At 35.7% G+C, this 27,457-nt stretch overlaps 2 protein-coding genes across 4 annotated transcripts; both read right to left on the reverse strand.

Moving 5' to 3' along the window:
- Positions 1-230: 230 nt before the first annotated feature.
- On the reverse strand, positions 231-7,833 carry LOC140858443 (uncharacterized). 2 transcript variants are annotated; one of them, XM_073259083.1, is made up of 8 exons: positions 7,594-7,833; positions 5,039-5,233; positions 4,612-4,678; positions 4,451-4,512; positions 4,270-4,359; positions 4,067-4,188; positions 2,119-2,173; positions 231-687 (listed from the first exon to the last, which is right to left on the reverse strand). In XM_073259083.1, the coding sequence occupies exons 3-8, from the start codon at positions 4,676-4,678 to the stop codon at positions 484-486; spliced, it is 600 nt and encodes a 199-aa protein (XP_073115184.1). In that variant the 5' UTR covers positions 5,039-5,233; positions 7,594-7,833; the 3' UTR covers positions 231-483. The 2 variants fall into 2 exon arrangements, with proteins under 2 accessions (XP_073115184.1, XP_073115183.1); XM_073259082.1 differs by lacking the exon at positions 5,039-5,233 and having other exon boundaries at positions 7,594-7,831.
- A 1,574-nt stretch (positions 7,834-9,407) lies between these two features.
- On the reverse strand, positions 9,408-25,492 carry LOC105047333 (nucleoside diphosphate kinase 3). 2 transcript variants are annotated; one of them, XM_073259084.1, is made up of 16 exons: positions 25,361-25,492; positions 23,843-23,949; positions 23,016-23,205; positions 22,816-22,927; positions 22,619-22,701; positions 21,368-21,431; positions 21,132-21,249; positions 20,391-20,590; positions 18,865-18,914; positions 14,996-15,063; positions 14,205-14,333; positions 13,715-13,752; positions 13,568-13,618; positions 12,116-12,283; positions 11,913-12,025; positions 9,408-9,808 (listed from the first exon to the last, which is right to left on the reverse strand). In XM_073259084.1, the coding sequence occupies exons 3-16, from the start codon at positions 23,123-23,125 to the stop codon at positions 9,685-9,687; spliced, it is 1,428 nt and encodes a 475-aa protein (XP_073115185.1). In that variant the 5' UTR covers positions 23,126-23,205; positions 23,843-23,949; positions 25,361-25,492; the 3' UTR covers positions 9,408-9,684. The 2 variants fall into 2 exon arrangements, with proteins under 2 accessions (XP_073115185.1, XP_019706979.2); XM_019851420.3 differs by lacking the exons at positions 18,865-18,914; positions 20,391-20,590; positions 21,132-21,249; ... (4 more) ...; positions 23,843-23,949; positions 25,361-25,492 and having other exon boundaries at positions 14,205-14,330; positions 14,996-15,155.
- Positions 25,493-27,457: the final 1,965 nt, after the last annotated feature.

Raw genomic sequence — 27,457 nt, forward strand, 5'->3', positions numbered from 1 at the left:
TTCATTCCAACCCAATACCAGCATTAAACCCAGGTAACCAAACATTATACTGCCAGCTGACGCAGCAGCTCCCCAAGCGTTGTTACCATTACCACCTGGCGCCTGGAAAATATTACAGAAGCTGAAGGGGATCAACGGGAAACAATCATTCTGATCCGTCAATACCAAGGAGTAGAAGAGAATCCTGGAAACAACTAATTATAAACTGCAGTCAAGGTTCATTCAGATACTTAAGGCAATCTCGTCAACCATTTGCACTAAAAGGAAAAAAACTGACTACATCATAGCACACAACCAGTTAAAGTTGCAAAAGATGCAAATCCAGGGTAAATAAAGTGACAGTGCAGCAGTAGTGCTGTCCTTTCCACATCTTCTGTGCAACCAACAGGGCCATTTCAAAGAGAACATGGTCGAAGCATCACTTTGCAGCACAAGATGGATATTGATGAGATGATGAACATACATGAGGGAACACCAATTCAATTACTTAACATAGTTTCCAAACCGGCGGGTAGCACCACGAGGTGCAGCTCCACCTCTGCCCCGCCACTGGGCACGAAACATTGGTGCAGTCTGACGGCCATTACGATTGTTTGTCTGCTGGGACGTCGCCTTCATCCTCTGCTCCTTCATATTTGCAAACAGTGCATCCAAGGTCTGTGGCCTCTGCTTGGAAACCACCTTATCCTGCATATATTGTCAACAGAATCTATGGACATCAGGTAAAGACATACTCCAGCTTCCATTTAAACCACACCCATGGATGGAATCAAAACAGCAAAGAGAACTGAAATTGAAAAGCTATAAAACTATCCCCACCATCTATAATGATTAAATTTTGCACAAACAAGTTGGAAAATCGAATAAGAATGTCATTCACCCACAACAACACCAGCATGAAACTTGCATTCTACAGCAAGCCTAGTATTTGTAGAGGAAAAATAAGTCCCGTCCTTGAAAATTTGAATCGATTTGCAGCTTTCAAGAATCGTTGAAAACAAAGGACCATCTTACTATCAGATTAATTAAATCACTTTACAAGCCATAGTTCAGAAAGAAAATCTTGAACAATTGCAAAACATATCTTACAACCAAAGTTGAAAACTTGGTTACATTTTCAGTTTTGGACCTTTTGGTTGAGCTACGGAAGTTTTGGTTCTAGTGGGTATGATTAGCTTCAACTTTCAAGACTTCAATAATAGAAATCAATGAAAAAGGAAAAATTAAAAAAAAAAAACCAAGAACAAGTTTTATTTAATGCTTGAGTATGTTGCAATATATACCTTATATGCTTAGTTTTAAGTAAAATTTACCAAGTATGTTGGTATCTTGTACTGCAAGACACAACACGCATGCACGCATGCACACACATATATATATATATTACATTTCAATTCTTATTCCCTCAAATATAATATATATATATATAATATATATATATATAATATTACACTTCAATTGTTTGAAAGTTCACTTCATCTAGCAACTGCAAAGCTTGTCAATGCGTAGTTCATTCAAATCTTTATATTGAATTTGAGCATTATTTTCTCATATTTTTTGATGAGTGACTATTTCACCAAGTAAATGTAGTTCAGAATGTTCCATTTATATGATGTAAAAAAGGCACCATTACTATTAATGGCAGCATCTTATATTGAGTTGTTCGAATTAGTATTTACTCTTTATAAAGTACTACACTACAACAAGGCTCTTTCAAAAGGGCAAAGGGTACATAAATAAAGATATATCACAACATAATTAAATAGAAAAAACCAAAAATAAAACTTTCACAAAGACGCCATGGCTAGTTCAGTCATTTTCAGCCAAAACTAACCAAAACCACCAAAATTAGTCATTTTAGGCCACAAATTTGAACAAAACTCAAAAACTTCTCTCACAACTATTATAATATTAATGTTACTATAAAATAGAAGGATGAGACATGCACAATGTCTGATCTTATGTTAACTACTATATTTGACAAGAAATGACTTGTTAGTGAAAAGTGATCATGCATACCATATGACACACATTACTAAATATAGATCAGATATCAAAAGTGGACCAGGATATCCATTGCCCATTTCATTTTCGAGGTAACTGGAAATTTAGGATTACCTTTCCACCAAAGCTATCAGCAGCAGACCTCCTTTGTACTGATGCAACTGCAACTCTGATTCAACAAGCAATTGTTAGCAATAAGAAACAATAACATTAAACTCAACATCACTGTTTACAAAAGACTTGCAAGAGTGTGGATGAAAATAAAAGCATATCTTTCTCATGCCTATACGGAACCATCATCCTCCACAAAGTTTGAAGTTTGCTTACCATCATCTTTTAAAAGCAAGTTATGATAAGAAAGAGACTAAATAAACCAGATATAACGGCCCAGAAACTGTAACTCTGCCTTCACTCCCATGGCCAGACTCACTTACATCCATAATCGGCAGTTTGTCATTATTCGGAAATATAGATGTATGGAGAATGTGTTCCCGGTAGTCCAACGTTCTAACATATTGGCAGCCAGATAGAAGTGTGCTAACAATGCCATAACATCAGTGACTAAGTCCACCGTCATTCATTGCCAAAGTTCTTTGAACTCATATTAGAGTTCTTCCAAATCACATTTCATTGAGATGGTAGTACTAACCCAGCAACCAAAGGGCTTCAGAAAGACGAAAGACAGATGAACTCCTACAAACAATTTGGAAATTACTTTGCATAATAGAGAGACCACGTCTGAATTGAAACTGCCAGCACTTCAGGTGCACCTGCAGTGGCAATACACCTGCCGATCTAAATATTGTACCCGAAATCTCCATTGTCCTCTATTCAATGATCTTCAAGTTTTTAAACAAGTAGGGGTTTAACTAGAGGTGTGACTCAGAATAACAAGTCACTTTCATGTTTATCTACCACCATTTAACCCAGTAGGTTGCTCAAGATACAAGGGGCAAAATTGACACATTATAAGGATTCACGTGTCTGTGGAGTGACAGCAGATCCACTCTCCTCTAGAAACTTTTAAGGAGTGACTCAAGTATAATATTGGAGAACTTCCAATATCAACTCCTACAGCTCTGAGGATGCTATAAATTAAGCTCATGAGTTTCAGATAGACAAGTCATGTGTTTCAGAGAGACAAATTAAACTCATGTACGACAAAAGTCCTGAAGTCCAAATCCTTGAATAAACAACTAATGTTGCAGAACTCATGTATGCAGAATGTGTACCATCATGGAGGTCTACATGAAGAAACTGATTATATCTGACGGTAGCAAATCTTTAAAGAACAGTAAGAGATCTGAGAATCCGAGATAAGTAGATGTAACAGAAGCATGTCATAGACACCATACCTTCCCTTCAGAAAATGCAAAAAAAAGACTTATGCAACAAAATTCATACTTCAACTGTTAAGATCCAAGTGCTTCCTTCGAAGTCAGTAGATGAAACCTTATACCAAAAATCTATTATTCGGCAGCATCATAGATGAAATATTAAACTCCCAGGTGCAGACAAGGATGATTTTGAAAAATTCCAATTCATCCTCTACGATTCAATAGCGAAACATCAAGTGTGCAAATAATTTTAACCAGCATTGCCTGTATGTGAACCAGATACAGCTCTTAATCATTAAACTAAAGCAGTTACTCAACCAAAATTATTCAGGCATTGCTCAAACTGCATATACGCCCCCCAACATATATATGAAATATGTCCAAAATGAAGCAGTGCAAGCATTCTGAGTAAGTGCCATTTCCCAGGTCTAAGATCAACAACAGAATGGAGATGAGACATCTCATCTTGTATGCTGAGAAGTGAAATCCGTAAAAAAACTAGCCATCTCGTCTATATTTGAACCATCTAGCACCTCCATGGCCCACTAACAACCGTAATAATTCAATTGCATGCATGAGGAAGGCTTCCCAAAATGTACAGAAAAAAACCGTGGTTTACCTGTAGAATACAGGTAGATAGAAGGGTTGAGAAAAGAATAACGAAGAAAAGAGAAAAAAAAAAAAAGTTAAAAGAAGCCTACAGAAAGAGTATAAAACATTAGTACCTTGGCCTGTTCCAGTTAACCCCCCTGTTACGAATTGGCATGGCAGCAGCCCTCCTAGCAACCTCTGTTGTTACAGGAAACTCATTCCCACGAAAATTTGACCTTCTCTGTGCAAGCACACCCTAAAAAGACATGAAAAAAAAAATTAGTGTTTTACAGGAAAATAAAAACTTGAGACAGGAACATGTTTTATAGTAATTTACCTGTCTAATTGATGACCTAGAATCCATGAATCGCTGAGCCTTAGTTTTACCCTGGGAAGCATTGCCATTCTGGAAGCCTCGGCTTTTGATCTACATACACAAAAGTTTTAGCTGCACTGCTTTCATGAAAAAGAGGAGCTTCTGCGCAAATAGAATCCTTCAAAAAAAACAAATCACTCACTGGCTGTCTCGGAGGTCTTTTCCCTTTAGATGTGTTTTTCTTTGACATTTTTATGATATCATCTACAACCAGCATAAAGGCATTGAATTACAAAGACAGCTTTATGCCTGTCATAATGCTTGGGCAATTTCATGCAAGATGGTTGATAGTGACAAGCATACCTAAAGTCATGTCCATTTTCTTCTCAGTAAGAGCAATTGCTTCAGTTGTTAGTGGCTTAGCTGCCATCTGGAAATTATAAATAAAAGAACAATAAGAAGCAGTACTAATAAAATCAAATGGCACAACGCATTAGAAGCAAAAGGCATCAGTTTCAATCACAAGCAGTCTCATAAGAGTGACCATGAAGAGGCATGGAAAGCACATCGTGCATCATCAATTTTTTGTTGTGAGACAACAGAGTTGATACATACTAAACAAAATATAAGTCATTTAATGCAACATGTATAAAGATGTATCAGCCATGTGATATTACTGAACAAAACAATCAAGAAAAGGAGATAGAATTATGTGTTCAAGGACAATTTGTATGCCTGCATACAAGAGTAGAAAGTAGTAAGCACTACTTTCTTTACACAGACAACTTACTCTGCTTAGCCCCAAAAGGATAATGAGTTCACCAGTATGCAGAGCCCCCTTCCTCACATCTGTCTCCTAGACCTCTTCCTTCTGCAGACACCTTACCCTGCTCGCCTTAGAAAATCAGATCGCCGAGCTGGGATTGGTGTACTTGGGCAAACTTTCTTCATGTCCCCATCTCCTAGCTCTCTCTCCCCTTTGAGCCTGTCTCAATGACCGCATGATGGTCACATGATCAGATCTCATGTTTTTGGATTTTTATTCATTTGACCAAGTGTTCTATCACAAGTTGGGGAGAGTAACGGGAATCAAGAATGGCTAATGAGAAGAAAAAAAACAAATTGGCAGCTGTGATGACATAAAGATAGACCATGATGGAATTTCTCCACAAAGATTGATCACAGGAATCTTCTATTGATTAGGTGAGTGCTTTATGCCATCTATGGTGAGGTTTCTCTCATATTAACATCTTTCTCTATTTTCTATTTTTTTTCCTGAAAGCAAGGTGTGGGGTTGGAGAAGCAAAGATGATTTCTTTGTATTCACCACAAAAAGGACACTGAAAACCCATGCCCCTGCGCCCGACACCTCCCTCCTTTATCTATTAGTCTTGCAGATACAGAGGTGTATTTACGATTACATACAATAATGGTAAGAAAGTGGCACCTGCAGATGATGCCAATTAGCTGTTACTGACTGATGACCTTATCTTTCAAGAATCAAAAAGAATTATCTAATGGACATCCTGATCCCATCCCCCAGCAAAATTTACAATAGGAGATACAATGCAAGTGATGATTCGAAAAAAAGTTTAATAGAAAAAAAAAAAAAGAGATAGTATTTGATGAATGTTTTTTCACAAAGAAACAAGTTTCCATTGGATAGTCCTGGTCCATAAGATTTTACCTCATGCATGCCAACAAGATTCTATTGGAGTGGTCTTTTTTTCCCCAGAGTACTCATAAATAAATATTTAGAACCTTAATAAAAAGAAAAAAATTATAAGAATAACCACTTAAGTGTAATGGCTCGTTTAATTTCTAAATAAGGAATTCTTAAGAACTACATGACACAATATCCTTTCATACTTCCCCTTATGCTCTTAATAACGCAAATCCAGTTAGTACAAAATATTCACTCAATCTTTACCTACACCGAGCATAGTTCACCAGAATATAATCATGTATATATCCAAACATTCACATTCACAGCTTGCAAGCATCATATTTATATTGCTAATGAAGACACTTATGCCTATTAAAAGAATGACATATTTTACATGATAAGATATGTCTTAATTGACATTATTCCAGTCTTGCTTAAATGTTGCTAGATAGTTATCTGATGATATCAGACATGCTTTTCCGATAATCATTAATAAGTGAAAAGACATATTCTTTACTGCAATTAGTAAACCAAGAACACTTTCCTTCACAGATCACATCAACCCAAGCACTGCAGCACTATTGTTGGGAAATCAAAAGGTTTTGAGAACATATAACAACACTATTCACACTCGACTCAAAAGAATATAGGGTTCATCATCATAATAATCATCCAGGACTTTTACCAACAAATATGGGCGACAAGACTGCCAGGGTAATTCATTTTAAGCAATGTTCAAACATCTCTGGAACTTTCTCTCTTCCGAGGAGCATGGAGTATAACACCAATCTTTGACCAATAACAAGATAGACACACATACAAACGAGTCAAAACACACTGAATCTCAGCATTGAATCACACTCTTTTTACTGAAAGCGATCACTAATTAGTTTGAATTTTTCTTTCCCCACTCGAAACGATAATATTTGCCAGAATCCCAACAATGATCAAATCTGCCAAGTTTTTTCAGCACCATCCATTCAAATCATTCCCATTAATTCTCCATGACACTTAACAATAAACATTAAATCGATGCATATTCTAGAAAAGGTAAAACAGAATCAATCTTGCCCCATGATCTTGAAAACAAATTAATACCGAAACTTATCCCTTCATCAAACCAATAGAACAAATAGATCGAAGAATCGAAACAAGAAACCATCCCATGCTCTGAGGAGGTTAAAATATGAAACCCTACAACAGCAATCCCATAGGGCCCCATCAATCAGCCCTACCAACTTTAAGTTCTTCACATAACTATGCTCAAGAAACAAAATCTCAGAGATTTTAATCAATCTACATTTTCTATCACTTAATAATCAAAAAGAAAACCGACATAGAGGAGAAAGTCATAAAACGTGGGGTTTCCGGATAATTCCTCCAAGAAACAAGCTTGTATGTAATAATGATACAAGATACAGAAAGACAGAGTCGAAGAAGAATATCTTCAGATTAAGCAAGAAACACGCAAAAAAAAAAAAGGGGGAAAAAAAAAACAGAAGAGGGATGGATCGATAGAACAACAAAACTGACCGGATCCACAAGAAAAAGAATATATGATAACAATACAACATAAAGACAGACAAAGTCGCACAAGAATATCTTCACTTTAATCCCAAGAAGACGAAAAAAAAAAAAAGGTAGAAAAAGGGTTAGATCGATGGAACGGCAAAACTCACCGGATCCGCAGGAAAAAGAGAACTCCTCGCTCGACGAGCTAGGGTTTCCAAAAGAAAAACTGGAAAATTCCTCGCAGCTCCTCACAGAATTAGGGCTTCCAAGCCTTCGAAGGGAAGGGAAGGGAAGGGACGGGGATCGAAATTTTCGTAGCTCCTCGAACACGAATTAGGGTTTCTACAAGAACCCACGCTCGCACGCCCTCTCCCTCTATTGGCTCGATAGTCGTGGACCACCGTCAAGTCCAACCATTTATCGTTGGCCGGGAAGTCGGCGGACCTACGATGCGTAAAACCTATGCTTCACCGACTTTAGTCATTATTGATAAGAATTTCATATAATTTGAGATCCACATAATATTCGTTTCCCTTTTAAACAGGCGCACCGCCCTTCGCCCCTTCGTTACTTTTTAAGGTGATAAGCAAATGAGAAAAGGGGGTGCATCTTTTCAAAATGGAGTTGTATTTATCATCATACTTTTGGGCTAGTTCCCACGTCACCGGCGGTAGACGGTAGGCTGGGGTGGCTTTTGAGTTCGCGGTTGCAGGCTACGGCAGATGAACGGGTGGGTCTTCATCCGCTGGACTTGGACCAAAGATAAGATCAAATTTATATTTAGTTCTAGGCTAGAATCTAACTTATTTTTTGATGGGTCCAGTTTTGGATCTGGGCTAAGTTAATGGGCTAGACCTGGACAATTGAACAAATATTTGATGGCTTTAAATGAGACCATTTGAGTCTGCCAAGATTGCTCCAAATTATTGAAATACATTATTGATTTAATTGGAGATTGGATCTTGACTCGAGATCCATGCTTATCTATAGATCTTCATTCTAATATGGCCCAAATTATTATTATATCAAATAAAGTTAGGTCAGGAGGGTCCCAGCTACCTTGGTAAAGTTACTAGATGTTGGTGCTATAGACTTGCGTTCCATACTGACCCAAATTATGGGCAACCTTCTAGTTCCACCCATTCTAATTCCTCATAAATAAAAGTAACATTAAAATATTATAATATAACATATATTATATTATTTAATGAACACAATATAAGTAAAATATATTATGTAGTGATATCTTATATTATAATGTTAATATTTTGAATACTATCGCAATATTAAATAATACTATTAGAATGTTATAATAATACTATAACGATATTAAATAATACCAACGATGTTATAAGATTAAATTTATAGTAATATAATAAATATTGAAAACTAATTTTCCAAAACTACACGCAACGGTCCCGGATCATACTCTTAGTATATTAAAATATAATATTCATGCAACGTAGCAAAACCTCACCATAAAGCATGCCCTATTGTTAAACTCTGCATGGATGCCACATAGATGAACCACATGAATTCAAATGGAAAATGACCTCAAAAATAATATAAGAAAAAAAGAAGTGACCAAGGTCCGAACATGAAGAGTCAAGCATATCATATGTTCTTTGATTTAAATAGGAATTACAAGTTGTCTAGGAATTAGTTCAAACTATGCACAAGATTTTCAGAAACCACCTACCTCAAATTTATAAACCATGAGAGCACAAATTTTCAACAACTCTTGATCCTTTTCTCAAGACAGGGATAAAACACAGAAATCTTAGCGATTAGATGTTAGAAAATATGCAGCCATTGGCTATAAAATAGCTCGCCACTGTGAATTAGATCTCTGCCATAATCTAGTGTTATGCCACACGAAGTTTTAGTCAGGTAGCAGTTATGCACACATACATACACACATAAATACTGTCATCGAGCTCACGGCCTATGCAGTAAGGTGTCAATGTTCTAATTCAAGATATAGAACAGAAACTCACCAAGTAAATGATGAAATATAACAAAGGATTATATGAATGTTAATGGTGCAGCTTATTATTGCCAAAGTTACATACCCTAACAACCTGCAGGAAGCGTCCTGATAATGGACCACAACCCCATCTCAGGATACAATTTATTAATGACGAGTACTTCCCAGCAGGTGGATTTTGCTGGCCGACCAATGGAAAATTTTTATTGCAAGTATGACAACCTCTTCTGGCTCAGAAGCAGCAGGAAAATACAGAGAAGCAAGAAACTGGTTAGTTGACTCCATAGAGCCACTTCTCGGCGTTGCTAGTATAGGAAACTAGCTCGGTCGGTTCAAACCACAGGGCAATTTCATCTTTGGCTGTTTCAGGTCCATCGCTTCCATGAATTATGTTCCTGCGATGAAATGAAATGAAGTCATACACAAAACTCAAAATTGATGTTCAAATATAAACAGCATGCATTGAAACAGTAATCACACAATGCATTTGATTAAAAATTGTTGGGATATCCCCCCAAGTTATATAAGCAGATATAGAAAACCAAAAGATTTTTGTCAAGAAAGCAGAAAAATAATAATAGAAGATCCAACACACGCAAGAATACAAAGATGAATAATCTTTCTCTGGAAGAAAACATGCCTTGACCACCATCAAATGAAAGGGTCGTTGGCAAAAGATATTTCATCATAATTTATTATCATCCCAGGTGTTATCATCTCATCAATATTATTGCCAGACTGACTGCCCTCATAAGTTGTTTCAAAAAGCTGCCCTTGACCCACTTTTTATGAATCAGAATTCTGTCTTGTGTACTGAAATGAAAGGCCCAGAAGCATTAACTGCAGGAAACAATATTTAGAAATGGTTCATATCCTTGCTCAGCTGAAATTCACTTATTTGCCCAAAATTTAAGCTGCTGGGTCCACAGAACCAAAAACTGAACTCTGTTTTCAGTCCCAGGCTGCTGAGTCTTGAATATAGCATAACTACGATAAGACACCAGAGAACCTACAGACATGTAAGAAAACCAAAAAAAATGGATGCATGCTAACTTACAGATAAAAAACTGACCAGCATATGATTAAATACCAAAAATGAAGCCCAAACAACATAAAATGCCTTCACTGCAAGTTTTTTGATGCCTAAAGCAAAAAGGCCCACCTCCATAGACAAAATTCTTAGTCCTCAAAAAGAATGCTGATTCTTAGTCCACTTAAAAAGTCCAACTATGAGGAAAAAAAAAAAAAACATGTTTCCGTTAAATGTTGATACACCACATCTTTCTTCCATAAAATGTCTCAATACATTTAAATACAGCATACATCCAATTTCCAAATCCATTTTATGTCTACAACCAACAAGAAAGTGCTGCAGGTTCCAAACAAAACCAATGTGTCTCCACTGTAGGAAATCCGAAATACACATGAAGTCTTAATTCTTATGCAGAATAGCACATGCAGGACTGCTTTTTAAACTCCTTTTCAACTTGTGCCATTATTCTTCTTATATTTTCTCTTTCTGCTGGTACAATCTCATATCATATTGTCATGCCATCCGCATTATGTTCCAAATAAATAACTCCTTGTCTACAATAAATGATCATATTTAATAGAGAAACTCATAGAGGCCTTGAAACCACTTTTTTGAAGTCTCCTAGAAAAACTTGAGAATCCTACATTCATAAATTTTCGAGAAAAGCAACTTCCCCCTAAGAGAACTCCATGAAAACAGCAGACTGCTTTTATTGAAGGCAGAGAACTTTCTAAGGTAACTCTATCTTTGCATCGTCTTCCTCCTTCCACAAAATGGTCTTCTAATTTGTCACTTTGAGCCTCATTTCTACTAAACACTCGAAACACATCAACGCCATGCTACTGAATTGTGGTGATGTTTGGACTTGATGTCATCCGTCTCCATTTTTTTGAAAGGCAATGACATAAAAAATTTGGAACAATCATGTTTCACCAACACATAATTTAAGCCAAACAAACCTTATACTCTTGTTTTCACTGACATAAAATATGCTCCTTAGACTATTTTTTGCTTTTCTTTTTTTTTTCTTTTTCTTTCTAGTTAACTTTGCAAGACTTCAACAGATCTAACATGTTTTGACCAGTACCAGCACCAAGGACCGAGATGACAACACATTGATGGATTTATTCCAAATTATAATTTAAGTTTGGTTACTAAAAGTTACAAGCAATGTGTAATATAATAACACTGCAAATTGAACTACTTTATTCCAAGATAATGCAGGTATAAATGGTTTCCTTAACTTCATTCATTCTTTTCAATTAGAATATCATATAGTGACACTTTTTTTTTCCAAATATTAGCCTGTGTAATATCTACAAAGGATACTGAAAAATAAATAGAAATCTTGTAATGCTTCATTCACTTCAATGTTTCTATTTTAGAATATTTCTACTCAAACTGAACAAAAAGAAAGGATTAGATTATGAAAAACAAAGGATCCCAAATAGGTTTCATGGAAATACCTTCCAACAACCACAGCAAGATCTCCTCTGATTGTTCCAGGTTCAGATTTTTGTGGATCTGTGGCACCAATTAGCTTTCGGCCATATTTTATAACTCCTTCTCCTTCCCAAACCTAGTAAGGACAAATTTCTTTACTTGAGAATAGACAAGTATTTTACATCAATATCTTTAGAGCACAAATATATATTTCACATTTTCTTACCATGGCAAGCACAGGGCCAGAGCTAAGAAAGTCACAGAGGCCATCGAAAAAAGGTCTATCTTTGAGGTCATGATAGTGTTTCTGAGCAAACTCCTTGGAAGGAAGTACCAACTTAATGGCCACAAGCTTATATCCTTTCCGTTCAAATCGTGATAGGATCTCTGCAATCTGAAAAATACAATGATTATCAGGTGTGCTGTAATAGAACATAAGGAATCAAAAATTCAGATGTCTGAATACAGATATTACGAACCCAAAAAACATAATTAAGCAACCATCCCCTTACATGTCATACAAAAAACTGAATCAACGGAAAGATATCAAGTTCATCAGTAATCTAAATCAATAGACTAACTTGGCAAGTTCTATCATCCTTGGAAAGGGAAGCATTTTGATCATAGATTCTTTAAAATATTAAAGTTTTATTCACTTCAAAAGCTAACACTGAAGGAGCAGCCCCGAAGGAACACCAATCAAGTTCATCAGCATTCAGGAAAGATGCAACAATCACTTTTCGCTCAAAAAAAAGATGCAGTGATAACCAGCACCAAGGAGAAAACAGAGTAACAAGAAAAAAATAGCATTGCTGTAAAGCTAAGCAATCGATTTGTTAGCACATCACTACATATAGTAAAGCTGGTAACAAATGGGACAAGCATAAGACCACAGTAACTGGTAATATAGACTGCAAAAATGCATTAGATCACACACACACACACACACACACACACACACACACACACACACATAATAATATATATATATATATATATATATTATGGGCAGAAATATGCTATGCGCATGCACTTCATATCTTCTTTTATTATAAAAAGAAAGTATCACTTTTTGAAAAATCAACAGATAGAAAACACAAACTAATTCATTTAAATGTGAAAGACAGCATGTTGGAGTGACACAGCACACTATCTAGACTATGCTGATTGAGTCAAATTTTTATCTGCAGAACTTGATTTTAGACATATATAGCTTTTTTCATGCACTGATATATGAGAAAGAGAGAGAGCGGAGTTAATATGTGGGCACTCACACAACATTCCCAATGAGGTCAGTTCTAACCGGACAACTAGAAACCCAGCACCAATGATCTAAGCTATTAGATGTAATCTACTATCTTTAAATTGCTTACTATCAAAGAAACCCATATGATTTGAAAATCTTTAACATATGCATCACCATGCATCTAGTGGTCAAAAAAGGATAGTTTAAATAATATAAATTTTTGATCACCAGATCATAGGCTAGGGATCTCCAAATCACATGATTTTTTTTAGAATAAGCAGTTGGGAGATATTAGATTACATCCAACAATCCAAATCATGGATGGTGGGCTCTTGGTGGTCATCTGGTCTGCAACGACCATATTTAGGTTGTCCTGTGGATGCCCATATATTAGCTCTACTCTCCCCACATAAAAGAGACAAAATATCTTACCAGTCCTCTTTGCACTCCATCTGGCTTAATTGCAATGAATGTGCGCTCTGGCTGAAAAAGGTGGAAAATGGTCATTTAATTGGGATACAAAAATGCAGTTTAAGCACATAAGAAGAAATTTTAACAATGACTAACTGATGATATTACCTCTGCAGCAGATACCTCTTGGCCTTGAAGCATGTATGCTGGGACATGAAGAAAGTGTATACACATAAATTAATATGTTCAATGTAACTATAAAGATTGATTTAGAAGCTACAAATAAAAATTTGAAATCAATAATAAAAGATACAGTTCTATAATATCACTCCCTAAAACACCCGCATTTGTAAGATCAGAACCAAATATTAGCTATCTATGGAGAAAACAACGATTCTCCACAAGTCCAAGGAAACAATGTGGGGATAGAGCCTAGACTCTCAACGCATAGAAAGGGAACCAACATTAAAATAATAACTTGAACAACAATAGTTCCACCAAAATTATAAAGATATGTCAAGCCATATGCAATCTAAAAAAAAAAAGAGAGAGGATATGTCAAGTTACCAAAGAAGTGAAAGTCTTAAAACCTAACATTGAAACGTAAACTATAGAAGAGATACGCTAAGCAGTGTATTGGATAAATTTAAAGACCAACCTGCAGCAGGAACAGCAAGAACACCAGAAATCCATCCCCCTGCTGAGTTCTTATAATCAACCCTCTCATAAAATGAAGGCACCTTTCCTCCAAGTGTGGTTATTGTAGCTGCTGCCACGGTTCGCCCTTCTAAACAGAAAAACATTTCCCATAATTAAAGTTGGAATTGTTGGCACTTTAGTGATTTGCGATCTAACTGAAGGATCACTAACTAATCTTATGCCATTTATGCGGTTAGCAAAATTTCAGTTTTCTTTACAATATCACTGAATCACTGTTTAAAAAACAAAAGGAAACGAGTAGCCATTCAACAATTTAGAAATAGAACAGCATTTAGACAACCAAGCTCTATGTTTAATTGGTTCAACAGAACGTAGCAGCAACTGACCAGTCATTCAAACAGCCATTTTTATACCATTTGGTATGATTGTCGAGGAACTCTCACACTTTAATGTTATCAAAAAAAAACCCTTCAAAAAATAAACCCAGTAGACTACTCGCATTTACTTCTTGTGCTCTATTTTAGCTTGAATTTCTGAAACAAGTAGTCGACTTTAGCATAATCGAACATACCAACATTAAACATTCCAACACGGAATAGAATTAACCACAAAAATAACCATGTGAGTACGCCCTGATAAACAAACGCTCATGCAACGTGGCTCCACAGGTAGCCAGTGATGATCGACTCAAATTTCAATCCAAAACAGAACATCGGAAATTGACATCCAGAACCAAGAAGGTGGATACCAAGAAAGAAGGAAGCAATAAAGAACCCACAGCAAACTCACCGGACAAGAGTGGAGAGCGCCGGGAAGCGGAAAGGAGAGCCCTCACCGTCCGGGAAGCCGACCGGTATACCTGGGAGCTCATTTTCGACCACGACCACGACGAGCGCCGCCAATGATAGGGTTGGGCTCCCAAGACTCCGGGAGTTTAAGCTTCCGGAGGGATCGGATCCACCGTGAGATGCCACGACAACGGTTGGGCCATTTTGTGACTATTTACCCCTACAGTTTTCGCCCAAATCACGTAAAGCGGTATGGTCTAGCGGGGCTAACATAGGGGTATTTGGGTCATTTAAAGATATATAGAATCCTGTGGCCCTGCTACTCGAGTCGTCCGCGTGGCTGGCGGATATCGCCGGGGGAACTGGTGCGGTTACCGATATGCCAGATTTCTAAGAAGCGGACGAATCGATTCGGGCCTCCAAGCCTCGTGGGAACGTAACGTTTTCGTGGACGGCATTCGTTAGTTGGCTTCGTGTTGAGATGATCCAGGATATCAAACTTATCTTGATGAAATTATACTGTGATCATGCACGTTATCAATCACCACCGTTTGTTTTTATGAACTCCTTTCATCAAAAAAATATATATATATATATATATATATAATATATATATATATATATATCTCGGCACGCTACTGCAAGAACGTGCAGTTGTAAGAGTGGACGTACATGAGCATATGGTGCGGTAGTATAGGATATAATTTTTTCGTCAAGGTATGTAATTTAAAAAATATTTAAAAAATATCAATTTTTTTCATCATTTTTTGTATTATTTTATAAAAAATAATAAAGAACGATAAAGCAAATCACTGCTCGATTCATTGATAAGTTGCTATTTAGTTGTGTTGTGGTATAGATGAGAGGATGCCATTAATCTCATATTGATATTAAATTAATAGAAGCTCTATTTTATATGAAATGAATTTTTTTTCTCCATAAGATATTTTTTTAAAGACAAAATCATGAGATCCCATAGCATAATGATAGAAATCAAAGCGAACAATATCTCAATATACAGGGAGAGGAGATTCATCCATCCAAATTATAAGTTTTGACCATAATATTGAGCAAATTCCTATCTGAGAATATGTTGTGGTGTAGACAGAAGAACATCATTAATCTATTTTGATAACGAGTCAAAAGAGATTTTAACTTATATGGGATAGTATTATGAGTTTTTCATCGCAATAAATTTAATATGATGTGCTAATTTTTAATTATCATTAATTATACAAATTGAGCAGTGACAGTATTTTTAATTTATATACTAGTTTAAATTTAGTGGGGCCTGCTTTGTTTTTAGGGTAGTTGAGCCCGGTTTATGTTTTATGGGTATAAGACTGGGTTTGTTTTGATGGAATGATGGCTGGATTTGTCAGTGGATTGGGTCTAAGATTGGGAACGACTTTTTGTTGGGTTGGATTTGGATCGGTCATCAACTTGACTTGATTTATCTAATTTACCCATCAATTTTAATGTGCAATTTTCTTTGAAGATACTACAAATGCGGAAAAAAGCTACCGTCGCACAAAAGCAAACGGACTGTCGGCGGCTTTCACATCCCGATAGGAAATATCCATGGCAAAGTTGCTGACATTTCCGTGAAAATGCCGTCTAAAAAAAAAATTGGTAGGCCGAGGGCCCGCTTGGAAACTCACATGCAGGTACGGTTATCAACAACTTGAAATGTTCGGACCAGAAATCTGTTTATTAAAATTCCCATTGAAGCATATGGGTGGTGTCTTATCAAAAAAAAAAAAGAAAAGGCATGTGTGGTGTGATGGTTGACATGATAGATCTGAGCTCGGAGCTTCATTCTACCAATCACGAGTATCACGAGAAGAAGTAGCTGGATCACTAATTTTTTGTTGGTTCATTGTCTGCCGCATGGAGATATGCCATTACAATGGAATATTTTACCAAGCGAGGTAAAAAATTTCTTTTCCATCACAATTACAGGAAGATTTTTTTTTTTTTTCCTCATGGGATTTGGACTCCACCCCTAAAATATTGAGATAATTATACTAACTCAGCTTGTAATAATCTAATAATTTTACGAACTTACGAATTATATAATATTTTTAGTCTAAGTATACAAACGGATTCTTAATAGGACCTATATATTATCATAATATTTCTCATATGGTTATGTTCAAGGGAAAAAAAAAAAAAATCATTCTTAGGGAACTTTAAGGTAAACTTTGAAACAATATCTTGCTAATGCTGTGATTAATATTTAATGTTATCATTAAAGCTTAGTATTAAAAAACATAATCTTAGTTTCAATTCTGAGAAATAGGGGCTTGCTATCATAAGTTAGCTTGTCAACTTACAGTGAGGATCAGTTAGTTGGATGCCTATAATGTTCTGAAGCAATTGAGAATCTATTACTGCAAACCAAGATGATTGAATTGTGAGAAAATGGGAGCAGGCAGGCATCTAAATTCCTTTTTAAATCCAGTGCTCAAAAGATGACATCAAGGAATGAAATATGTCTTAGGCATGAAGTTTCAAGCTAAGAATGGATTTCTTTTATAAAAAAAAATCATGAACATTGAATGTCATTGTAGGATTCTCTTGATTAGAAATGCATAGAATAATGGTACGGCTTTAAGCCTTGCTCCCTTTTGCCCTTGCTGAGAAATTGCAAAGAAAATCACAGCACATTATAGTCTAACCCCTTCATCATTTAAATCACCCATATTTTGGAGATAGAATATACATTTAATTTTCAAATTCTGGGCACTAATTATGTTCATCTCTTTCTGGAAAGTTCATATTTTCCATTAAGTTGTAAGTGTGAATTCCATTTTTCCCGCAGTTACAATAAATTGTTCCAATCCGATGGAAACAGTCCCCACTTATGGAACATTTTGTATTTAAAAACGGGCTGCTTGCCTGCTTTGGAAACTGACAAAAGATTTCGAAGCACTTTACTTCGGATTCAAACCAGTATCACATACATATGGGCAGAATACTGAAAAAACCTGCATTTGAGAATGCCTCTATTATTTTTCGGATCTGTCGTCCCTCCAACCATGTTAAAGAGTGACAAAAAGTGCACCTATGATATAGAGCAATGTCCTCGTTGATGCTTCTTCTGGGTTAGGCTTTATGCAGGGAAACTTTAATAGTCCATGTGCGAAAGGATCTTGGGTTTGTAAAGCATGCACACTGCATGTGTGAAAATTGTGAAGCAGAATATGGTATAAACTTCTCTATTCTGAGATGGCTGCCAAAAAAGAAAGTGATCTACTCGATTTATTTATTTCGAAATCATTTTATGATACTCTGCGAGATCAGACAGAAATCAGTTCGTTATTAGCATTCTTATGTCGGTTTCCCATTATTAAGCAATCATCAACTGAAACTGAATTTAGGTTTTCAGGTGTAATCCTTTTGCTTTGTCTCATCACTTGTGGATATGCAGGTCTAGGGGGACAATGTTGTATACAGAACACAGGCTAATTCTCAATCCCTGCTCAAAATGGACCAATTATTGAGTAAAAGAGTAAACAAATGCTACACCTTAATCATTCCATAGTTCCACCATACAAATCTTTAAATGTAAAGTATATGAAGATTTGTTGGCGAATGAAAGAATGTAACTAGAACACTTTGTACATGCTTTGGCTCCTACAAGTAACAATTGTTAAGACATATCTCACCCAGCTGGGAGAAAAGGATATGCTTGCAATAAAGTGGTGAACATATATGGACCATTACATTGTTATCCTTAGTTGTATGAACATCTTTATTGCACAATAATATAAAAAATTACAATTAAATCCAAGCCCTCACTAACATATTTACAATGATCACAACACATGCACCTGCTATGATTTGATCGAGTCCTGGGGAGTTGTGTCAGATTCAAACTTGCAATCAGCTCTTAATGCAGCCAACCATGAATCCACCTGAAAACAGAGAACACTTAAAGAATTACAAGCTGGAAGGAGCAAAAGACAGTTCAGTTTCTAGAATGACATTTACATTATTACCATGCTGCATATAAGGATACCCAATTAGGTTAATCAAAAGAATGAATGGTCACTGAAAATGTGCTAAAGGTGTGCCTGATGCAGTTAGCACATTAAACAAGCCAAAAGAGAGATTTTTTTTTTTTTTTTCATATATTCAACACTGATATGTTTGGAGTAAATTCTTTTACTGGAAATCCAATGTAATCCAATGGTGATGTAAGACAGTAACCATGACCAAGGCTTATCAATTTGATAATTTATAACATGCAAGAAAAGTTAAAATCTCGGTTATTGATGATTGGGAAGGAGCATAAAATTCAAAAGAAGAAACGATGTACCTCTGTTGGTATTGTTAAATTTCAGATAAATTTTGAAGCTAAGAGGTCCCATTTAAGCTCACAAAAAAAAAATTTGCAGATACTGACATGGAGAGTATCATTACATTTTTTTCTACATACAACTTTTCACTCCATGCTTATCCCATACAGGATAAAACATAGAATAAGTATCAACCAACAGCAGAGATCAAATAAACTCCAAAGGTTCTGACAGCATTAGGATTGCCTTGATCTGAGAAGCTTCAGTTCGGCTTGAGCTCTGCTCAACTATAAGCTCAGTCAGGTTCGGCTCATAGTTGGTTGAGCTGAGTTTGAAATTTGCTTCTCAGGCTTGGCTCGATAAGGCTCAAAATTGGGTGTAAAGTAAATGTTTCATTGGCTGATACTACATTAAACTTTAAGTGATGACCCAGTTAGGATGTCATGTTTTGTATGGTGATGATACATCTGATTGTATATTTCAAGTTTTTTTCCTGAATTTTTATGATTAAGCTTTGATCGTTGGATATTTTAAATTGTTAGAATCAAGTTAAACTTTAATTCAACTTGATAGATGCTTGAATTGGTTTTAGTTTAATTCAAGGTTATCAAGCCGATTGAAATGACACAGTTTTGGCTTGGTCCAAATTAGGCTTGACTAGAAATAGGAAAAGAAACTTACTCTCATAAATACTATCACCGTGGAGGAGGGGAAAACTAATCCAGAGAATGAGTCATGACATAAAAGGAGAGAAAAAATTGACCTCTTGATCAGCACCTTTTGTGGTAGAGATATATATGCACAGACTCAACTCACAAACCTAAGCATGGTAATACATGTTATTTTACAAAAACCACTAAAAGTCCTGCACAATTGTCGCAAGGAGTATGTGATCCTAACCTAATATTACTATGTTCAAACACAGCTACACAACCTTTACATTTTTAGCTTCATTTTAATTACTTTTGGATTTGTAAGCCTTCTAATGAAGAATATGAATGCCTCACTTTTCAGTTATCACAGTTAAAGAAAGAAAACTTGGAGGTTGAAAAGGCACACTTACAACAACTAAAAGCCTAAAAAAGGATATACCTGTATTTTGGAAGCACTTGAGCATTCAAATCGCAATCCATGACAGGTCAAAACATAAAATGCATATCTTTTTTGTTCATCTTCTTGTTTCAAGCTTGGCTGTGACCCAACTTCAACAACATCTAATGTGGAGTCTTGGGGTGGTAGTGAACCGACTTCAACAACATCAGATAATAATGTTGAGTCTTGAGGGCTCAAATCTGCATGAAAAGTTTTTTAAAAACACTAGTTAACAAGCTGCACCTGGTAATCAATAATGGATACATCATTTTTCTGGAAGATCTGTCATGGATATTTGCAATTGCAGTGCCAATGCAACAACATTGATTCCTAATAGTCTAACATCATCAATCTAAAACTATTGTCATTACCAGGCTTCAGTTCCAATATTATAGGATGTCCACACACCGTACAGTTGCTAATTGAAATTGTTGCACACATAACTCAGATGCATATTTTATACCAGAGCTTTCAACTGCTCTCTCCTTTTCATATCTCCTCACATTTTATTTATGGTTGTCAACCTTGCCAGCAAAATTTTCCAGAAATAAAAGTGCGGTAGACATCTTCTATAATATATGAATCATTTGAACTCCTACAAGGTAATTAGTTTTTTTTAATATACTTCCCACATTCAACACCTTTGAAGATGGTCCAAGATCTTGAAACATGGCTGTCCTAAATGCATGACAAGGTTGTAGAAAAATTACAGGTTTTTTAAACTTGGAGAAGGATTGATACCTGTAGATTTGAGATAATAGAAGATACATGACCCTTGAAGAACAACAAAGCGGGGAAGCCAATCATCAACTTCTTCATCATCTATTACGGGTGGTTCTCCAGGAAGTTGTGTCCATCTCTATGTACATAGGTGGAAGACAAATAATTAGTTACCACACAACAGTGGAATATATATATGATTGCAGAAATTATGAAAGAGTTATAAGATAACCAATCTGAGGATAAGCGGGCAGTACAGTTCGAATATACAGATACCCAGAAAGCCGAGCGAGCCTCAAAAGTTCATCAAGATGTTCCAACCTGGACATAACACAAATGACAAGAACATGAGCAGCTAAACTTATAAAAACTGGATATTAGGTTGGCAAGAAGTCATGATGGAGGAAGTAATGCCATTTTGGTGCCAAAGCGATAATGGAAAATATGACACCTCACAACATGGAAAAGTAAGTGGCTTCAGGAGAAAAGAGGAAGTGGCAGAGGTATCATTCCCATCAATAATATCTAAAACTGGTACAATAGTCATGGTGATGCAAGGGGATGAGGACCCACTGACAACACGGAAGAATCAAGATGATTTTGAGATGCTAGGCTTTGACCCAATATATGGCAAATTAACATTACGAAGGTACTTGTTGGGAAGGAAGAGAATGCACAATGGAAGGAAAGGATGAGATCTATTGGGTTGAAAGAATCACCACAAGTAGCAAAAAGCCTTCAAGTTTATTGTCGATATACAACACATCCAATTAGAATGTTACATAATCCCCATAACAAAACGAAAGAAAAAAAGAAAGAAAGGAAAAGAATCAAGTCATTCAAGTTATGATATATCTGCCACCAGTGTAGCATTTCATGGTTAATAATTTACAAGTCATGTAGTTCATAACAAGATATGTCATACCATACCAAGCTAAATGATACGAAACGTACTGTACCATAGCAGTTCGATAATGATATATAGTACAGCGACATACTGACACTCGGTACATCAAACTGGCTCCGGTACTAAGGCGCATCAACATAGTACAAGGGGACACCAATCGGGGCCTGATACCAAGACAGCATACCTTGGCTTTCATAAAACTAGAGTTTATGACTTTAAGCTGCACTCAGCTTTCCAAGGTGAACGAAGATAAAATCACGGACGCATACCAATTTTATCTATGTTAAAAAAAAATAAGAATGATACTGTGGCTATGGCACCATCCGGTTAACTACCATAAGATGCTAAAACACCTAAATGACTGGTAGGAGAAACTTTGGTGTCAGATTTAAATCTTGGAAGTGAAAGATGACTATTACCCAGAGAACAGCAAACTTGTCTTCCCATCTAAAACATTCACTTCCAAAGCTGAATTTCAGAACATTACCTTAAGGACCCACACATGAAGATAAGACCCAGAATAGGCAAAACAAAATACCCAAAATGGCCACTGAACTTAGATTTTCATCTGATACAAATAGGAAGGTGTAGTAGAACTTACTGGGCTTTCAGATAAGCTTCTCTTTCTTCCGCATCTGTGATTTCTGATCGAAGTGATTCTACTTCTGTCTTAGTTAGTACAATCTGCACAATCAAAACCACCATCTCAAATAAAGACATAAAATAATTAGCAACAATTAGAACAAAAGAATATATGCATGCGGGCATGCATGTATAATGCAGCACACTCAGGTTAACCTTATCATCATCATCACTGCCAGATGACCAAGGAAGACGTGGTAGAGAAAAGAAGTTCAGCAAAGATGCAGCTCTCATTACTCTTCCTACAGCCCACGAATGGCTATGAGGTCTGTAATCAAAAACCATACAAATGCTATAATATCATAAAAGGTGAATAGATTTAAAATATGCTCAAGTTATCAGAGACATATTTAAACCTCAATGAACAATCAGTCACCGAGTTCCTTGTCTGGAGACAGTCATCAGATGCTTTTGTGGCCTGGAAGTGTTCTGGGAAAACCTCTATTTGTCCATAAATATCATCCATTAAGCTGACTCACTTTTGCATAATGGTGCTTAAATTGTATGTAAAATTGGGCATCTAAAAGTATATTGATTTGCTTACAGCTGCAGGAAGAATATCTATCAGAAAAAATCAGTTTTCACACACTTGTCTTCATTACCAAATACCAATCATCATATGTAGCCAAAAAAATCAAACAACACTTATTGGGATGGCAAATCTACTATGTGAATTTTCAAGTGACAATACCAAAGGAAAAAGGAAATAAGGAACTTTAGATTATACCATTACATTTGCATGCAAAGGCCCTATTAAATTTTCTGGAAGATGAGGGGCCAATTATTAGTTAAGCAACCACAAAAGAAAAATTCTAAAGGTTACGTAAACTCTCAATGTTATCAAAATAGAAAATCATGTCAAATCAACTATATTAGAAAGTCAACAAATATTAATAAAATAAATGTGCTGAATAATTTCTATATGTGTCGATACCAAAATTCATGACAAGTTGATTTTTTTGTCGACGATTATAAATTGCCAAATTATGAAACAAAGTGAATATCCAATTCTGTTCTGATTCAATAATCTCTGAAGCAGTAAGGGGTCCACAGTTTGTGAAAATTTCAGAATTCAGACTAAGTTTTATATGAATTTGTTATCAATAAAATCAGAAATAAATATTCTATAGAGATTCTATCTGATTAGACAGAATATTGAACAAAATCTGATCACCAGAATGACCTCAAATTAATTTTGATGCATTTCGATGGCCATCAAGAGACAGGTCACTTTGACAATTTATTTTGATGGTTCAGCTTGTAGCATATGCACTGAAAACTCATATCTGCCTGTTGCATCAAGAGATTCATGCATTAGAATCCGTATGCCATGAGAGAATGTTGAAATCTTTAAAGAAACACAGCTGGAATGCGCACCTCATGCCTTCTCTAAGGAGATTTTAAAATATATAATTTTATTTTTCATATCCATTATTATAACCTCTATTCTGGGGATTTCTTACTGCTCCTAAAATTCAACATTACAAGTTACACACTCTAACTTTATTAATTAACCTAAAAATATCTACACCTTTTTTAAGATGGATCAGATAACCAACTTTCATTTTGATAGCATGGAAGTGAAAAGATGCAAGCTAGAAGAGTATTAGATTTTCAAAATTTCAATTCAGACTCTTGTCACTGTTTCTCTAAATATTCATTTAGAGTGAAAAAGATATCAAGGTCTTGAAAGAGAAATAGCTAATCCAAAACTATGTTAAATTATAGCAAATACTTTTTCATCAATCTATTTGAAGTGGAAATCAGGAACTTATCATCTTAAAGAGTCATATTTGAAGAGTGTAAGTGTCAAAACTCAAAAGTTACTAAATTGGTCATGTAATGGACTAAGTCACTTCTAGAGTCAACAGGAGTGGATATTTATGCTTTAAACAGCCTTTGTATGTTGGCTCTATAAAGCTCTAAATTTTGCAAGACAGAACTAACAGAGCACAAAGTTCTGTTCTGAAAAATTATGCAACCTCATATTCTCCTTTTCTTTCTTCCTCATCTATTCTTCTCCATCTGCTTATATTTCAAAGCCAAAACATGTTTTCTTCTCTATTTTCACCATAACTTGGAGGTATCTGATAAGGTTCCTGGTAGCCCTTTCTTTCTTAAACATGAAGCTCTTCCACCATTTTTTGTCGCACCCTCTTGTTCCAAAATCTAAGTTCGCACTAAAATAGATCTGATTGTTTGTCAACAACTTAACATGGTATAGAGATCGCAAATTCAAATTTGGATGCAATAATCCAAGAAACAAAAATTAAAAAGCTTTGCCGTTTCTAAAAGCAAGATTATAACAATCTTTACTCCTAGATTACCAGGGTCACTTTAACATCCATCTATCATCCTAGCAATAAATTCAATACGATAAATCCCGAAAGCTCCCAAAACAAACAACATCAAGCCACCCCAAATCAAAACCATATGCACTAACGAGATCAAAACTCAGCACCCAAAATCCCTGCCAGCAATCATGTGCAGCTGCTCATACATGCAAATCAAATCCAGTGACAAATCAGATTCAACGATTGACCAAGAATCCAAACTCAACCTCCTATGATCTCGTAACAAAAGATAAATTGATCCCCCGTTGATCTCAAAAGAAAGCAACAAGCAAAAAACAAAGTCACGAAACCGAGATTGGATCAAAATCGACAGTTCATCTAGGATAAATTCGATAACAACGACTCACCAATAAATTAAGGGAAGAAATAACAAGGGTCGGACCTGGGACAGGGTTTTCCCTCTCTCTTTTTGTTTGCTGTTGTCGCCGGAGCTCTTGGACGCTTCTTGGGTGCGGGGGTTCCTTCGCGGTGGGTAATTTTTATCGGTTCGGGAATTTTGGCGGGAAAAAGACGGTTATGCCCCGCCCGCTCCGCCCACCGGGCCTTTCCCGGTCGTCGCTGGTGACGTACACGGATTCGTTTGGGGGTTCGGGAATCAACGGGACACAAATGAGAACATGAGCTCCACGCTGTTGCCTGTTGGGTGGGCAATACTACTGGCGTACTTCATCCTGGGAGTGGGACCACGCTTAGGTAAATCAGATCAATGGATTGACAGGATACTGTGCAACTTTAAAAAGGGTTCATATGCTTTGTCCCACTTGAAAAACCAGCAGAGTGGCATCCTTAGGTCATTAGCTTTTTCTAGAAGATAAATAGTATTACTTGTTTGGTTCTGGTTTGGTTGTCACTTCACAAGTCTGCTGATCAAAGTTTTACTTCTCAATTTATTGGTGGTTATTTATTTCTCAGTCCTTGATTTATGTAGATTATTACGAGTTACCATCCTAATCCTAAGCCTAATATTATATGAAAGTGGCTGCGTTCTCCGACTTTTCAATTCCCATAATAATTCTAAGTAGATTTATGTCACAAAAATTTAAATCCTACTAAAGTTATAACTGTCACCCAGCCTCAATGCGGAGCTGGCTGGATGGCTGCAGACGATCAGTGGAGTTCAAGTTGGTAAGGTTAACCCGAGCTTGGTGCTAATCCTTGGGCAGAGATAAAAAAAGAAAAAAAAAGTTTGATGTTAATAACTGTACTCTAAGGGTTTTGGAATTGAATCTAATTTGAAATAGTAAAAATATGAAAGTCTATTTATTAGAGATTATCTGATAAATAATTTTCTAATATCTAAGTCAGACATTGATATTAAAAAATAATGGAGCTTCTAAAATAGCAAGGTGGCAACATAATAATGTAACCAAGAGAATTCAGTTGAACATTCTTTGAGATGCGGTTTAGATAGACAAGAATCGGTATCCATCACCGAGCAAATTGGATATATGCAGTGGCTGTTTTGGTAACATCACATGCACAAAGAAACTGCACGCTTTGGTGAATTATTGCCAATTGGAAAGGAGTTGGAAATTTAACCAGCTCTACACATACTTTTATGGTTGGCCGCATAGCAAATTTTGCTTGCTTAGTTTGCAAGATCAACTGTGCTTGGTTTTGAGGCATATTACTGCATAGCAACGATAGACTCCAAGAGTTACTTGTTGTACCACAGCAAATAATAAATTTGTCTAGATCGGTAATGTTGTACTTCATGGAGCTAATTTTACCATCCAGCTTGAGAGGTTATAACCCAATTGTAATTGGCAAATTCTTTGTGCACCACGAATGGTGTAAAAAATTTAATATGAAATATATCGCTTTGCCTGATTGGCGTACGTAATCATCACTTTTCAACATACATTTAATGTCTGCAGAACGATTTTTTTGTTTAAAAATTTTATATGACGAAAATATTTATATTTTTTAATAAAATTATAATATTCTATGTCTATATTATGACATTCTGTATCCAGAAAGTCATAATTTTTGTCCACGGAATGTCATAGTATAATATAGGATGTCATAATATATACAAAATATTATAATATTTTTTTAAAAAAATAAAAATATTTTTATTATTTAAAATTTTCAAATAAAAAAATAAAGTTGTAAATATTAAATACGCATTGAAAAGTAGTTGGATAAAAATATATTTTTTATATTATGATATTTTGGACCATATTATGACACTCTGGACTATAATACGTCACAAAATTTTATAATTTTTTTTTAAAAAAATAAAAATATTTTTATCATATAAAATTTTTAAATAAAAAAAATTATTCTATCGTTACTGAATATACATCGAAAAATAATTATTATATAAATTAATTAGATAAAATAATATGTTTGGCATTGAATTTTGTACGTCACCTACAGGACGTGATAATTGAATAAGATACGCAATGATGCATCTTTATCGTTGGACAGAACAGCAAACT

Source organism: Elaeis guineensis, chromosome 6, assembly GCF_000442705.2.
Source record: "Elaeis guineensis isolate ETL-2024a chromosome 6, EG11, whole genome shotgun sequence".
NCBI classification, from domain to species: Eukaryota; Viridiplantae; Streptophyta; class Magnoliopsida; order Arecales; family Arecaceae; genus Elaeis; species Elaeis guineensis.

Coding starts and splice junctions, on each gene's coding strand:
- LOC140858443 (XM_073259083.1), bottom strand. CDS start 4,678: ATGGCAGCTAAGCCACTAACAACTGAAGCAATTGCTCTTACTGAGAAG. Junction 4,513..4,611: donor GAAAATGGACATGACTTTAG/GTATGCTTGTCA, acceptor TGCTGGTTGTAG/ATGATATCATAAAAATGTCA. Junction 4,360..4,450: donor AAAGACCTCCGAGACAGCCA/GTGAGTGATTTG, acceptor TTGTGTATGTAG/ATCAAAAGCCGAGGCTTCCA.
- LOC105047333 (XM_073259084.1), bottom strand. CDS start 23,125: ATGGATGATATTTATGGACAAATAGAGGTTTTCCCAGAACACTTCCAG. Junction 18,915..20,390: donor CAAGTGCTTCCAAAATACAG/GTATATCCTTTT, acceptor CTCTGTTTTCAG/GTGGATTCATGGTTGGCTGC. Junction 13,753..14,204: donor TCTTGCTGTTCCTGCTGCAG/GTTGGTCTTTAA, acceptor TTCATGTCCCAG/CATACATGCTTCAAGGCCAA.